At 39.4% G+C, this 15,209-nt stretch overlaps 1 protein-coding gene across 6 annotated transcripts in view; it reads left to right on the top strand.

The window, feature by feature from the left end:
* Nucleotides 1-100: 100 nt before the first annotated feature.
* The window catches only part of ATP10D (ATPase phospholipid transporting 10D (putative)), a 53,129-nt gene continuing 38,020 nt past the window's right edge, over nt 101-15,209 (top strand). For 2 of the 6 annotated variants that reach the window (XM_026846687.1, XM_026846686.1), the window contains exons 1-3: nt 102-416; nt 12,144-12,452; nt 13,201-13,395. In XM_026846687.1, coding sequence (XP_026702488.1) covers nt 12,184-12,452; nt 13,201-13,395 — 464 coding nt within the window. In that variant the 5' untranslated portion in view covers nt 102-416; nt 12,144-12,183. Of the gene's footprint in view, nt 417-12,143; nt 12,453-13,200; nt 13,396-15,209 lie in introns of those variants that run through there. The other 4 variants (XM_026846683.1, XM_026846688.1, XM_026846684.1 and 1 more) reach the window with 3 other exon arrangements.

A 15,209-nucleotide genomic window follows, 5' to 3' on the forward strand; every position in this document is an offset into this window, starting at 1 on the left:
GCCCTCCACGCCCCGTGCGAGGTGCCTCAGTCCTGCGGGCGGCCTGCGCCGTCCTGCCGGGCAGGTGCCGGCCCTCAGCCTGAGGGTCGGTTCTCGGCGTGAAAAGGCAAGGCCGTCACGACCGACCTGTCCGCTTTCACCTCCCAGCCGGGACTTCCTAACCGCGGTGATATTTTGAGGGCGTCAGGGGTCTGGGCTGGATAAGTGCTGCGGAGGCCGAGACGTCCTCCTGCAAAACCCGACGTCGGCTTCGCATCCCTGCGGCGGCTGGAGCTCGGGGGTAGGCGGCCGTCGTGGACAGCAGAAAAGGGCGGCTTTTGCTACTGTGGTTTTAAGTGTCCCCTGGGCACGAGGCCACCCCAGCATATGTTAATCTCATCAATTGAGCTGCTCTGGAAGTAGACCAGAAGGAAAAGGTAATTAAGATCTTGACTCCAGAAACAAAAGCCTTTATTTTAGTAGTTCATGGTGCTGACTGAGGGAAACGGTGTACGCTTTTACTTGCTTTACAGCTGTATGGCATGGAAGTAGATTTAGGTCCGCAGAAGTCACAGGGAAATCCCTGAGGCTTCTGGAACGTACAAAAGCTGTGTAGTGCACACGGTCAGTTACAGGATTAGGCCACAATAATAATTACGGGGTTTAGTAATGAAAAAAAGGTTCACAAGGATGGGAAAGCAAAATCAGAGTTCCTAAAATTAAGTTACTGTTCTGTTGGAAGTACAACTACTGAAGAAAAATGTACTTTTAATGTAAAAATTGCTCTTATTTTCTTGCTAAAATAATTCTTATAGGGTATTTGTGTCTGACCATAGTATTGAGAAACCTCTTATTTAAAAACATATTTATCTTCACCAAGAGAACAAAATTGTCATTATCCTGGCTTTCCTAAGTGATAGGTTGCAGCAGAGAAGCACTAAATGGTTTCCCCAAGATCAGAGTGGAATTCTCATCACTCCTATGTGTGCTCCAAAAGCTGGTCCGAAGCCATCATTTTAGATGGAATATTTACAGTTAGTCTGTGGGCAGTTACCATTTAGAGGGGCAAAAGCAAGGACTGACAGACAAGGATCACATTCTTTTGTTAATTGCCACTACTGTAGATGATCTGGTTTGCAAAGGCAGTAGCCACAGCTGATACATATACATTTCTAATAAAGACTAGACCAAAATCAGGACTGGGTACCCTACATTTGTGATCAAAGACATTGACATTCCTGTCCCACCACCCTGTGTCAACATGAGTACTTCCACAGCTGTAAGCTAGATCGGGAAATCCAATAATGTTATTGTCTTTGAGTTAGTAAAAGGTCTTGCAGATCAGTGAGTTGAACCAGGTTCAGCAAGTACCAGATTGTTTTGGGTGGGAGTGTTGATCTGCTCCAGGGGAGGGAGGCTCTACAGGGAGATCTGGACAGGCTGGAGCAATGGGCTAAGGCCAGCTGTAGGAGTTTCAATAAGGGCAAATGCCAGGGGCTGCACTTGGGCCACAACAACCCCCAGCAGCACTACAGGCTTGGGGAGGAGTGGCTGGAGAGCTGCCAGTCAGAGAGGGACCTGGGGGTGTGTGTGTGTGTGTGAGATTGACAGCCAGCTGAACAGGAGCCAGCAGTGTGCCAAGGCCAATGGCATCCTGGCTTGTGTCAGCAATAGTGTGGCCAGCAGGGACAGGGAAGGGATCTGACCCCTGTACTCGGCACTGGTGAGGCCACACCTCGATTCCTGTGTTCAGTTTTGGGCCCCTCACTCCAAAAAGGACATTGAATAACTCGAGCGTGTCCAGAGAAGGGCAACGAAGCTGGTGCAGGGTCTGGAGCACAGGTCGTACGGGGAGCGGCTGAGGGAACTGGGGGTGTTTAGTCTGGAGAAGAGGAGGCTGAGGGGAGAACTCATCACCCTCTACAGCTCCCTGAAAAGAGGTTGCAGAGAGCTGAGGATGAGTCTCTTTAACCAAGTAGTAAGCAGTAGGACAAGAAGTAATGGCCTGAAATTGTGCCAGGAAAGGTTTAGACTAGATGTTAGGAAGCATTTCTTTACAGAAGGGGTGTTAGAATGGGCTGCCCAGGGCAGTGGTGGAGACCCCATCCCTGGAGGTGTTTAAGAGTTGGGTTGACATAGCGCTGAGTGATATGGTGTAGTTGGGAACTGTCAGTGTTAGGTTAATGGTTGGACTGGATGATCTTCAAAGTCATTTCCAACCTGGATGATTCTGTGATTCTTGATAATTATGAAGGAGGGGACTAAGCAAGGAGCAGGAGGTCAGAGAAGCAAGAGCAACTTCTTTCATGTTAGCTTTTAAATCAGTTCTGCTACTCACAGCACTGCTTCTTTAGAGTCTTCAATACTTTTGAGCTTACTAGGGTCAGAATTTGAGCATTCTTAACCTACTGCATTTTTTTCTAGGCTCCTATATATTTTGGCTTAATTTTTAATAATAAAACTTCTAGAGATACACATTTGTAGATGAGCCCTGAATTGCTGTAGGACACTTCTCTATTTCAGGCCTGAAATACCCTCTTGAGACATGTTTTGTAGTGTTGCAGAAACTGTCTAGTGGATAAAGTGGATTCACAGGTTATTCCTGTCAAAATATCCCCAATAGTAGGCAGGTTTTATTGCTTTATGATGAATACCTGTATTCCTGAGGTTATAGAAGAGTCAGTTTTGTCAGAAATTCAACACAGTGTTGGAAAATTGTTTTCTGTTGCCTTGAATTATGTTGAACAGTGTTGTAGCTGATGACCACCTGTATCACACCTAATTGTCATTTCTGTAATGACTTTTAAATGCCCTGTCTTGTCCATATAACCCCAAAAGGCATCAGTGTGTGCTGTTTAAAATGGATATAAATACTGGCATAATTTCTTCTGTCACGTTGATTAAGTTAAAATACATTTGTGTGCTCCAAGTATAGGGGCAATGCACAATTCCTGTGTTGGACAGTTAATAGTTGAGATCAGTGTCATGAAGTATTAAGTAAAGTCTGCAAGGTCTGAACCTAATTTTAGACCTGAATATAATAAACAGTACTGGAAGAGAAATAAAAAGATAATGAGTGGCAGATGAGTAAGAAAAGAACAGAAGAAGCAATACTAAAATAAATTGAAGTGCCACAAAGGATTTCATGAGGGTGAAATGAAAACTAGACACCTGCATAGTTTGAGTCTGACCCTCAGAACTGCTTCTCCGAAGGGATCTCCCACTGAAAATCTTAAAATACCAAGCGAAAAAAGTGACACACAGCTTAGGTTCTAAAATAGCACTATCGTTTGTAGCTGGACTGCATGTGAGGAAGATGCTTTACTGGTAGAAAGTAGGAACTGTGCTGAAGGTAACAACACAAATACACTGGTTCAACACAACAGCATTGACAGTTAACGTGCTGTCAGCTGTAGCATTACCATCTGTTTGAAATACACAGGTATCTCACATCTGTTGTAGCATTGTTTCAGCTTCTTAAAAATCAGAAGGTTACATTTAAATTATTCATATTTCAGGTACACTTTTGGTAGGTAAGACTGCAGTAATCTTAAGATAGCTTCAATCTGTTTGGCTAAAAAATAGTGAAGCTTCACTGCTCCAGGCCTTGACATGAGCCATCTAAGTCTGCACAGTACTTGAAGACCTGCATGGAAATCTGTACTTTTGTGGCTTAACTGCTGTTAGTTATCTGGTTATTAAGTAGCTCAAGTTATGTTCATACATGTATCATCTACATTTCTGGCTTCCAGTGTTGGCAGAGTAGTCTGTTTAAAACCCAAAAATACCTTTAAGATAAAATCAAATCTATTATATTCATTTGAAGTGAGCTGGGGAGGATTTTTTTGGTTCAGAGTTGTCTTTTTGTAACACTATGTGTAACCTCCTTTCCCAGATCTGTTGGAGAACCCTAGAGCCTTAAACCTGAAAGCCTGTATGGATGTCTTGGGAGGTTCTGGAACTCTTTTAGAGCTGATAATGTAGGTGTCTTAGAAAACCAAAAGAATAGGACTAGTCAGAGACCTAACGTAGGATGCTGGGAACTCAAGTACAGTTTCTTGCTGTAACAAGTACCTTCAGTATAAATTTCAATGAGTAACGCTGACTTTGTCTACACAACAGAGTTTTGGACCTTTAAAGAAATCAGCAGTGTTAAAAACCGGTAATACTGCTCATATGGATCCATTTCTTTTAAAACTCTTTACTGTAACTACAAAAAAATCACATCCTTTTGCATCATATGAACACCAGTATACATTTTTTAACATGGCCCACTGTTGCATTTAAGGTGATGAATTAATTTGATAAGAGATGAATCCCCTTACGTTCTAGCTGGTCCTCAGAGATTAGAGGGGCTAGGGGCGGCTAGATTTATCTCTTAGTAGATGCGTCAGTTGGCGCCGTAACTACAGGACTGACCTGGATGCACAAACAGCCCATGTGGTGTGGGTCTGGTTGCATTCAAGAGAAAACGTCAGATTCACGAATAGTATGGTTTATTTTTGTGCAACATTTAGAGATTCTTTAAGATTGCCTACGATAAATGCACAGACTGCAGGTTGGCTATATAGCACTACAAAAGAAAAATTTTTGCAATCACACACACGCTTAGTTCCCAAGTAAACATCAGCATAGCTGAAGGAAATCTTACCAAAAGGTGTCCCTTCTGAGGAGGTGTAGGAGCCTCCTGTAGGGGCCTTCTGTCTGTGCAAGAGCACAAACCTGTTGATCTGTCCCTCTGATTTGGTGTCGGATTATCATCCCTCCAAGTTAGGTATAAACTTGGGGTAGTATTTATATTAGTATGTATGTATGAGTGGGTGGGACTGTAGTCAAGTCATTGTCTTTTGAGTAACTACACAATACATTCCTTCGTGCCAGGGGTACAGCTGATTTTTGTGGGAAAAAGGGGAGGATGAGAAACAAGGCTGACTTATTACAAGGGGTGCAGTTGGTTTTTGTGAGAAAAAAGGGAGGATGAGGAACAAGGTCGACTTGATGTTGCAAAAATCATTAGGGTAGAGCAGGAGATAAATCTGTCCTTGAAAGGAGGGAAAGAATGGGGCTGCGCGGCCTACACCCTGCTTCGCATTCTTCCTTGGCACCACGATAAAAAAAAAATCACCCGACCTCCATCCCATCCTGTGCTTGCTCTGGGCACCCTGCGGCAAGAAAATATGTGTGCTTTACAGATCTCTCACTGCTTTGCTTTTCTCATGTTTCCAACACCTAACACCCACACCTTAGTCTTACTGTGAAATTGGTGTGAATTTCATGCTTATCAAAGCATCTGCAGTGATTAAATGCTGCATGACCATAAGCTAAAGCTATACTTTTGAGTAAAGACAGTCATAAAAGAATAAGACTTAACCTGGAAGGTTTTGTTCTAAGTTTTGGCAGACTGATGTGGCACATGAGAACAGGCCGTAAAGCAGAACTTTTCTGATGAATGGAGAAGAGGATGTAAAAGGTTTGTACAGATCATAGCTCTCCATCAGTCTTCAGTTTTATTTTGAACTGTTAACCTGTAGCAGAAATGCATGATTCATCTGAGTTTTAAACCTAAAGTTGGGTAGTGTATGGTTCACTTGTGACTCTAGGTACAGGATCTGTTTGGCATCTTAAATAACTTTACCTGAGGTGAAAGGGGTTTTCTTCTTTCATGTACTGCTCCCACACTGTAGCACATTAATCAGTACTACTGCATGTATGGTTTACTATTAAATTCCCTTGTGATTGACCTTGTGTCAGGGAGGGCCTTGACACTTCCTGGGTTTTAATGCATCCTGCTGACTGTTTTTTAGTAATGAAGAGTTGCTGCTGGCACAAGCAAGAAATTTCCAAGATAAGGCGTTTCAAGGCGTGCAGGTTTTCAGCACTGCCCATGCTAAATCAGACTTTCTAGGTAGGCGTGCATGGCAAAATATTGCCATAGCATTTCACTTTTCATAGTAACATCAGCCTTCCACTCTTAATCCAAGAGTTCTTAGCATTCCTTTATGAATATAACTCAGAATATGCAGTTGCAAATAACCACGTATTTTTCTTAGAGTTTTAAGCTTTGATTCCTTCTGGGTTTTGGCTGTTTGTCCCATAAATTGGCAGCACAAGTCTCTTATCCAGATCTATTTAGCATATTAGGGTGTCTCTGCAGATTTCATACTGGCTTGCAAAGACATGTTACGAACTTGTAAAATTGCATATTACAAAGTAAGTAGCAAACCTTAAGAGAAAATAAGTACTTGTTCTTCGTAGTGTAAATTAATCTTTAGGCCATGGCTTCCTTAAGCTTCTCCATCATCTAATAGCTTCTGAGTTTCCAGAGATAATTAGGAGGTGTTTTTAGCATTTAGCCTGTATAGTTCTGATAGTGTACTACAGTCGTAATTTAGTGACATAGGTGCTAGCAAGCCTGTGCAATAACAATTCCCAAGAGGTTTAAATGGGACTTCGTGTGGATCAGGGATGATCCACTCTTCTGTAGCTTTGTGTAGTGTGACCTCCATCTGGGTTAGCATTTTTTATCTTCCCTGGTCCCCCCAGAACCTCAGACCTGCAGAACATCCTGAAATATTCAGATAGGGAACTAAGAAAAGGGGTGTTGCTGGAGAGGTGCATTGTCTGAATTGCTTCTCTTTTAGGTACTGGAGACATTTTTCAGGTAAGATAATGCGGTGTTATTGATTGCTTTTCTGTTTGCCAGGAATCCATTTATTACTTCCTACTGGAAACAGGCCCAGGTGACATAGAAGGCCTGCTGCACATGGTGTCCAAAGACTATGCCTGAGCAAGAACAGGATACAAACACACACCATACACATGCGTGTGCCAAGGGTCAGAGGAGCATTCTTGTGAAATATGTCATTTACCAGGTGTATTTAACAAAGAATTTTCTGAAGGAAGAACGAGGACTAACTAGTTGGAGATGAGAGAAAAAGAGAGAATATTGTCAGAAGGGAGGAAGTGGTCAGTGGAAGCCAGGTAAATGGTAGGGCAGTTCGCATGACATGCGAGCAAATGACCACAACATAATAGTAAGGTGCAGTTCCAGAGCAGTATAAACATTGACTAAATTATCTACACATCTGTTTTGCAGACAATCTTGAGAAAGAATCCGGGATGGGAGAGGTCAGTGATTGTCCAGTGATTTGCCAAAGGCTACCAAATAATGAACTGGAACTAAGGAATTTTTATTCACAGTTCCATCTCCCTGTAGGAAGGCTAAGAGTGAAGGCTTGTATGCAGATATGAAGGTGATACTTCACAGAATTGGAAGCTGACAAGAGTTTACAGGAGACAGTAAAAGGCAAGTGATGGGGAAATAAAACTTATAGACATGAAATATAGATAAAAGAGAATGCTTATATTGGGCTTTATAATGAAAAGTCCTTCTTTCAGGGTACAGACCATTTAAAAATAGGGGTTTTCTCATCATTACCACTAGCAAAGAGTTATTAAAAGGCCTTTTTATTGTGATATAGGATGGTCAGACATGGATAGTGTACAGTGTTGATCTGTCCTGTGGTAAAAATGACACTGCTGTGCTTTGCTTTTACGAAGATTTGACAACCAGCTATTGCATGTTAACCATATCTAGTCCTAGTTTTCCATATCTCAAAGTGCTTTTATAAGGAGAGGAAAGAATCGGAGTACATGAGGGAACTGAGAGAGAGAAAGCAAATAATACGTCCAGTGTTAGATAATTCCCTTCCACATTTCATCACTATCATGTGACATTAGTGAGCTTGCTACAGAAACTTGCCTTTTTGCGTGTAAGATATATCTGGATTGCCTCTATATCAGCTAGTGACATTTAGCAAGGTTAAGTAGTGTTCACTTAAATGTATAGCATGAAAATGAGAACAGTCTAGCTTGTGTGACACTGTCCTCAAAACTTAGAATATGATCATTTAGGCTCTTGTTTTCAAATACGTGAACATTATTCTTGGGTTATTTTAAACATAAACTTATTTTTTAAAAATAAACTGTTAAAAATACTGTTTCTGAGTAATTAATCTGGTGGGTCTTTTGCCACTGTATCTGCCATTTTGTATGACTACTTCAAATTCACATTAACTGGAGAATGCAAGAATTTACAATGGAAAATTACATAACAGGAGGGTCAAATTATGTCTTAAGAGAAGGAGTTTCTTAGAAAAAAATTTTTAAAACAGCTTTTATTTGATCTTTGGAAATTCAGCTTTTACGATATCTATCATGAAGCTGATGAATCCTTTTGACCTTCTTCTAGCTAACCAAAGAAAAGGTGCTTATTACTAACTTTATGATCCAAATTTAATGAGGAAGAAGAAGAAAAATACTCAAAAGAGGATAAAATGCAAAAGAGATTTCTGAAGTGTGAAACCTCATAAATCCTACTTTAAAATGAAAATGCAAATTTTAATTTTTTTTCTTTTTTAAATAATAGCTCAGTCAAATCCCAGGTGAGTCAGAGGGCATTGTAGCAAAGTATGAGATCCAGATTCATTTTTCCCCAAGATGCTGGTTAATTGCCTGATTCACCTTTTTGATCACAGGAGATTACTTGTTACTTCTCATATGGTGTTTCCAGTGTGGTGTGGTTGTGGTTTTGTGTTTGTTATTTCTTGTCCATACAGTCTTCTTCAGAGTATTCTTAAAAGTCGTTAAAAGAAAATGCTGGGGATACTGGCAGAAATATGCTGTGCGCACAACTGAATCTGATATTTCCTGTTCCTTTTTAAGCTCTGTTTCTCTTAAGAAGGATGAGTACAGGTAGGGCGGAAGTTTTGGAGAGATGTCAGGAGTCAGGGATGCATGTGCAGTACGGGGGTGACTGCTCTTCAGTAACACAACATATGCAGTTTAAACCTTTGGCTCCAGATCCAGTGGTGACGAATTCTGTCTTAACTTGCTATCACCTTAAAATGTCGGGTACTCTTCGCAGCCACCTCCCATTTTATTGTTAAAGTGGTCACCAGGTATCAAATGCTACAAAAAGCAATAAATTATGAAAACCAAAAAGCGCTAGAATTTAGGTGCTTTTGAAATTTGTCAGGTTTTTTCTTTTGTTTTTCCTGATTCTCAACTCTCTTTTCCCATCTTTATTTGCATGTTACTGATAATACAATTCTTAAGCTGTTAAAGTTGTTTTAACTGTATAGGTTGTTTTTTTTTTCCCCCTGTATAATTTTCACAGAGTAAACAGGATCTGCCATTTAAAGCCTTTGCATTCACATTAGCCCTGGGAGGTTTTTACTTTTGCTGCTACTTCTGGTCACAGAAGTCACTAGTGTCAGATGTTTGTTTGATGTTTTTATGAAAACATGATTTTCTCAACAAATCTAACCTGCTCTTAAATAACTGACTCATGGCATCTTAAAAAATTCTGTGGTGTTTACTTACATTTTCTACAAGGGTATTGTACATTGTAACAGTATGTAGAGTTATGTTAGTTTACTGCACTTGGGCAAAGAATTACTGTTTCAAGCAAAAGTACACTTAATTGACACACCCTGTATAATTCGTGCTAAAGATGGAAGCTTGAAAGACACCGATAAATTTAACAGGACAAAGAACAAATCGTGTTGAAACTCTCCCTGATAATCCAGCACATTGTTATTTAAAGCAAACATTTAAAAAGGCCCCTCATTGCATAAGATCTGTATTTGAAATTACCGATTTGTCACAGCAGAGACAGTTAAGGAGGAATGTTGTTTCTTCAAAATGGCCAAGCCTTAAGGATGTTGTTCAAAATCGAGAAGTTTGGGGTTTAAGAGCTGAACTACCAAAATTTGTGATTACAGAAGAAGAAAGTATGTCTTTTCAGCCAGTCAGCTTTTAAAATTCTTTAATTTTCAGTACTTTGTTCTTTGCTTCAGTCCTGACTGGTGTAGATGGGTCAGTGTTCATTTGTTTTTTAGGAGCTCTAGGTGTATTGAAGATCTTTGCATAGCCAAGTATGGACTCTACTAGCACCACGTTCTGCAGTCCCTTAAGATTCTTGAAGACCTGGCTACCTTCCAAGCTTTAGACTTGTTCTCAGGCTCAGTGCAAATGAATTTAAGCATCTCTTTCATGTGTATACAGATCAAGATTCATATGTCTGACTGTAAGCCATACCTTAAAAGTAGTTCATTGTTGTGAAGTAGCTGCTTCTAGATGACAGTTTCCATCTCTGGAGGAAAGACTGACCCTGACTAAAATGGTATAGTAGCCTCTATGCAGAGGGCAGTCCCTCTCGGGACAGTCTCACAGACAGTAAGATTAGAGGGAGCAAGCTATGAAGATGCCATATTCTGTGAAAATAAGAGGATGACACGTATTTTGGAAAATCTTCACAACCTCCTTCTTGTTCCTTTGATACATAGCTGCCTTCCTGCGTGGCACTTGCTTGCCTCTGGTAGTCTGATGGTTACTGGGACAACAAGATCTAGCACTGAGAAGAAAAGAAAGTCTCTTTTTCTCAGACTGGTCCCTTACATTGACTGAGGAAGCATTACAGAAGGGCCTTGGGAGAACAGTAATTCTGGTGTAATGCTGGGAGGAGGTGCTATGTAGAGGTTTGTTTTTCTCTCTTTGTTCCTCTTCTCCCTTCACATGCAGATCTGGGTTTCTGAAGAGGAACGTGAGTTTCATGTGTGTGGTAACAGTCTTCTGAGACATTAAGATTGTAACCGTCAATAACTATTCACATCTAAGACAAAAATGTACCATCTTAATTTGATGGGAGGAAGAGGCCAGTTATTGATTACAGGAAAACTTTCTAGCTAAAGGGTAGTGATGCAGTGGACTAGGCTTTTGCAGAATCTTCTTTTTAAGAACATAATGGGTTGATGTAGGTATATTAGCACTACCTCATTGGTAGAGGACCTGCTGAGGACATTGGGTCTATGTTTCAAGATTTCTGCAATTGCAATAGAAGAAAGGAAGAATCAAGGAAGATACATAAGGGACGATACAATGGTGTCAAATCAGTAGTTTGGAAAATTACTTTTTACAGCAACATTTTGGAGGAATCTGAGCAGTCAATGTCAGAGAAAAATACCACATGAATAGAAGTCTGAGCTGATTGAAGCCAAAATCAGGATTAGTTTGATGACTCTGTAGGGTAGTCTGTAGTAAAGAGATTTCATTTAGAAAGGCATAGCAAGTTTTAGAGGCAGTTTTTATGGGGGGATTTAGGAAGAGGATTTAGTCAAAAATTTTGCTATAATGTGTGCAGATAGTAAGATACCAGATGGAAGGAAAGTAATCTGCAGCGAGAAGTAGTTGTACTGGTGATTTGGGGCTTATGCTTATAGTTTTAAACAAACATAAGCTGAGCTCTTCTATGGAAGAAGTAGCTCAAGAAATGTAGCAACTATTAATTATAAAAACTCATTTTAAATTGTAAAAAAACTCATGGTAAAAACCAGAAGTTTTGAACTTCTATTAAAGTATGGTTTATGTTTGTAAAAAGTCCGTTTCTGACTGCACTGGGTGGTTTGATAAAGTGAGTATCACCTGTATCTAGGAACTTTGACTTTCTTTAGGAAAACACATTCCTGGGCATGTTGCTAGAGCTTACCCAAGGTGAATAGGGAAGAAGCATTGGCATGAAGTTTATTCATCCTCTATCAGCTAGTAAAAATTCTCAAATCTGTTTCTAATTCAATAGGAAGAGGGTTTTTTGTTCACAATAGCTGCTTAGTGCCTTTCACTGGCAATTCCTTGCTTTGGGTCTAAGGCTGTATTCAAATAGCCTGTTGCTATAATGTTGGCTCCTGAATTTAATAAACATTGTTAACCATCAGTGAGAACTGCAGTGTCTGAGATAAGGATTTATTTTGGAATGCTCTTCTCTGCAGAATTAGCAGCTCATCTACTTTTTTTTGCCATACTACAGCACAAGAAACTGGTGAGCAGGCTACTTACGTGAGATGCTATTAAAAAATACTGTGCATTTTAAACAGCACAATCAGACTCTAGGATCCTGAAAGGGTCAGTGAAATTCAGATAAATTCAACCTTTGAAGCAGAGCTTCCTGACCTCGCATAACCTATTAACTATCAGTTGTTTTTCTTTAATCAAAATATGGAAACTACTTTTTTCCTAGGCTTAGTCAAAATTGTAACTGTGACTTTTTAGTTGAAAAACCTCTACAGAATTATTATGTAACTGTCTGTATTTTAACATGTTTCTAGATAGAGGACACTCCTTGGATTATAAAGTGTTTCAGGCACAATGGCAGATCCCATCCAATGGGCTCGTTACCGTTGGCAGCGACTGATATCTACAGAGGGTGGAGAAGGTAGCAGCAGCAGCAGTTCAAGTAACAAGTGCTATCAATCATCAAAAACGAGTGGCAAACACAGGATAGTGATACCCTGTTTGGGACATTTTAAGGAAGAGTATGAAAAAGTATCAAAACTTTACATGAACAACAAAATACGGACTACTAAATATACTTTATTGAATTTTTTACCACGGAATTTATTTGAACAGTTTCACAGGTAATTAACTCCTTTTTGTTTGTGGTAATTTTTCTGAAGTGGAATCCTTTTATTTAAATGTCTGTGTTACTATATAGACAATTATTCAAAAATTATTCTTCCTTCTGACCTGCCTATCGCTTCAGAAAAGATCTGTGTTATTTGGCCAAAGCCTCTTGAGTATCATCATGGTTAACTAATCCTTTTCTCCATAGTTTGTGTAATTCACATTAATTCTGTTCCTTGCTTTTGGAGCACTGCCACACAGCAATCTGCAGTAGAATTTTCAGCTCATTTCCTTCAAATGTATTTCTCTCCTTCCTTCATGTCTTTCTCTGTTGCCAATGTTTTTCATCCTCCTTCTGCTTGGAGGACTGCTGTGAGTTTTGCAGCGAGATTGTAGGATTGCTCCCTTTTAAAAACATGTCATCTTCCCCAGGAGATGATAAAATTAAGTTTAAAAGACCTGGAAATTTGAGAGAGTGCAAGTTCACCAAAGACTCAGTAGAAGATGTATACCTGGAGGACAGGTTTGAAAATACAGAAAAATTCTTGGTTTGTGCATCTTCTGATCATGCATATTGTGCAGCTATGCAGCTCAGTAATCTGTTGACTGGAGAGTGAAAACAGAGTTCTGGATACTTAGTTCCTAAATTGCAGTTGAGGTGAAGAAAAGATAAATTACTTCTAACATAAGTGTCAATATAGCATGGAGTGGGGGAATAAGGATGACAGCACATCTAACTTTTATGTTTTCTCTTTGTTTCAGAGTTGCCAATTTGTATTTCCTATTTCTAGTTGTCCTAAATTGGGTTCCTCTAGTGGAAGCCTTCCAGAAAGAAATTACAATGCTGCCTCTAATAGCAGTTCTGACAATTATTGCAGTGAAAGATGGTCTGGAAGATTACTCAAAGTATAAAATGGATAAACGCATAAACAACTTACTAACCAAAGTATATAGCAGGTAAGAGACTAAAGGTCTTTCTAGTTTATTGTTATTATTTGATTATTAGAGTATTTGTGAAAAAGCTGTTGGTAAATCTTTTGGTTTACTTCATGGATACTCACAGAATCATAAAGTAATTTGAGAGTGGTCTCTGGAAGTCATCTAGTCCAACCACCTGCTCAAAGCAGGTCAAATTAGATCTCTTCCAGTGCATGCATTTAATCAAACATAGTCACATCAATCGTAAACATGATGAACAACTACCTAAAGTTGAATACAATTCCCAGTTCATCTGGAGGAGTTGTATATGTTGTACGTGCTGTCTGGATGATTTTACTTACACACTAGATACTGATACCTACATGGCTACTGAGACAAGTGCCCGATATAATGGCTTTTCTTGCTGTCTTAACATAACTAAGCAACAGTTGTCATGCTTGGAAGCTGGTAGGCCATCTGTTTGTATCTGAAGGTAATTTGCATGAAGCATTTTCAGGAAGATCATTGATCCTCACTTCTTGAACTCTTGTGAGGCTTGCTTTTATACAAAGTTAACTGTTCATAACTAGTTAACTAGAACAGTTTCACTGTGCTCTGTTGTCCATTGCAAAATGTGCCAGTCTCAGTGCCTTGATAAATCTGAGCAACTAGGTGCTAGTTTCTGTGCTTTTTTGACATATCTGATCCCTCCTGCCCCTCCTTATTTGCTTTTGCTTCTGGCAAATGTCTGGCATCCATTGTTTCAGAATTTTCAACCTGCTACTTGGATTCTGGAATTTATCCATTTGATAGATCAGAATTATTGTATTTGGCCTTAAATACACAGAGACTGAAGCTGCTTTTTCTAGAAAAGGTTATTTCTGTTTTGAAAATGTGATAAGATAATGTTGTTTAAAATGGTTTTTTATGTCTCATCTTTCCCTTGTGGAGTAATAAAAGATATATATATAGCCAATAAAATGTGTTAATATGCACTTTAATTTAGTTTGTAATGGTTGCTATGATGTTAAATACTTAGTTGCCAAGTCCTTGTGCCTTTTGAACAAGTTATCATTTTAAAGTAGTAGGATCTTGTTTAAATAGCCATGAACCTCTGTGTGAAGGCACTTCTGTTTGAGCATCTGTTAAAATAATGTATTTTATGTCATTTCAGTAGAACTGTGGTGAGGTGATTATGATAGAAAATTCCTTTTATTCCCCCACTGATCTGCTACTAAAGATGGTTAAACATTTTGTCTGACTTTGTGCTGAACAGGATAAAGAATATGTGCATGATCCATCTGCTGCATTAACAGGATGGAATAACTTTGCTGGTTGATATATTTTTCTTCTTTTCTTTCCCCTTCTGCAGACCCCTCATACATTTCATTCCAAGCCTTGCATGTAGATTTGCTATTATTACTGTTCTTTACAAGTGCATGTTTATGCAAATTATTGTATATATTTGAAATCCAGTTATAATTTCATATCCAGTTTTTCATTATGGAATTGCAATCTTGAAAGAATAATCCTTTCTAAAAGATTCTTCCTTACCTTTAGCTTTCTTCTTCTAGACTCCAGCTTGGCAAAAAGAAAGTGGGAATTCCAGGTGCATCAATTAAAAAAGAATCATACAGTATCAGTCCCATGTTTATTAAAGAGAGGTAGTGATTTAAAAGAGAAATATGGCTTAGACAGGTGTACTCTTCACTGGGTAAAAAACTGGCTGGATGGCCAGTCTCAAAGAGTTGTGGTGAATGGAGTTAATTCAGTTGGTGGCTGGTCACAAGTGATGTTCCTCAGGGCTCAGTACTGGGGCCAGTTCTGTTTAATATCTTTATCAGTGATTTGGA

Source organism: Athene cunicularia, assembly GCF_003259725.1.
Source record: "Athene cunicularia isolate RWA chromosome 4 unlocalized genomic scaffold, athCun1 chr4_part1, whole genome shotgun sequence".
In the NCBI taxonomy this organism is placed as follows: Eukaryota; Metazoa; Chordata; class Aves; order Strigiformes; family Strigidae; genus Athene; species Athene cunicularia.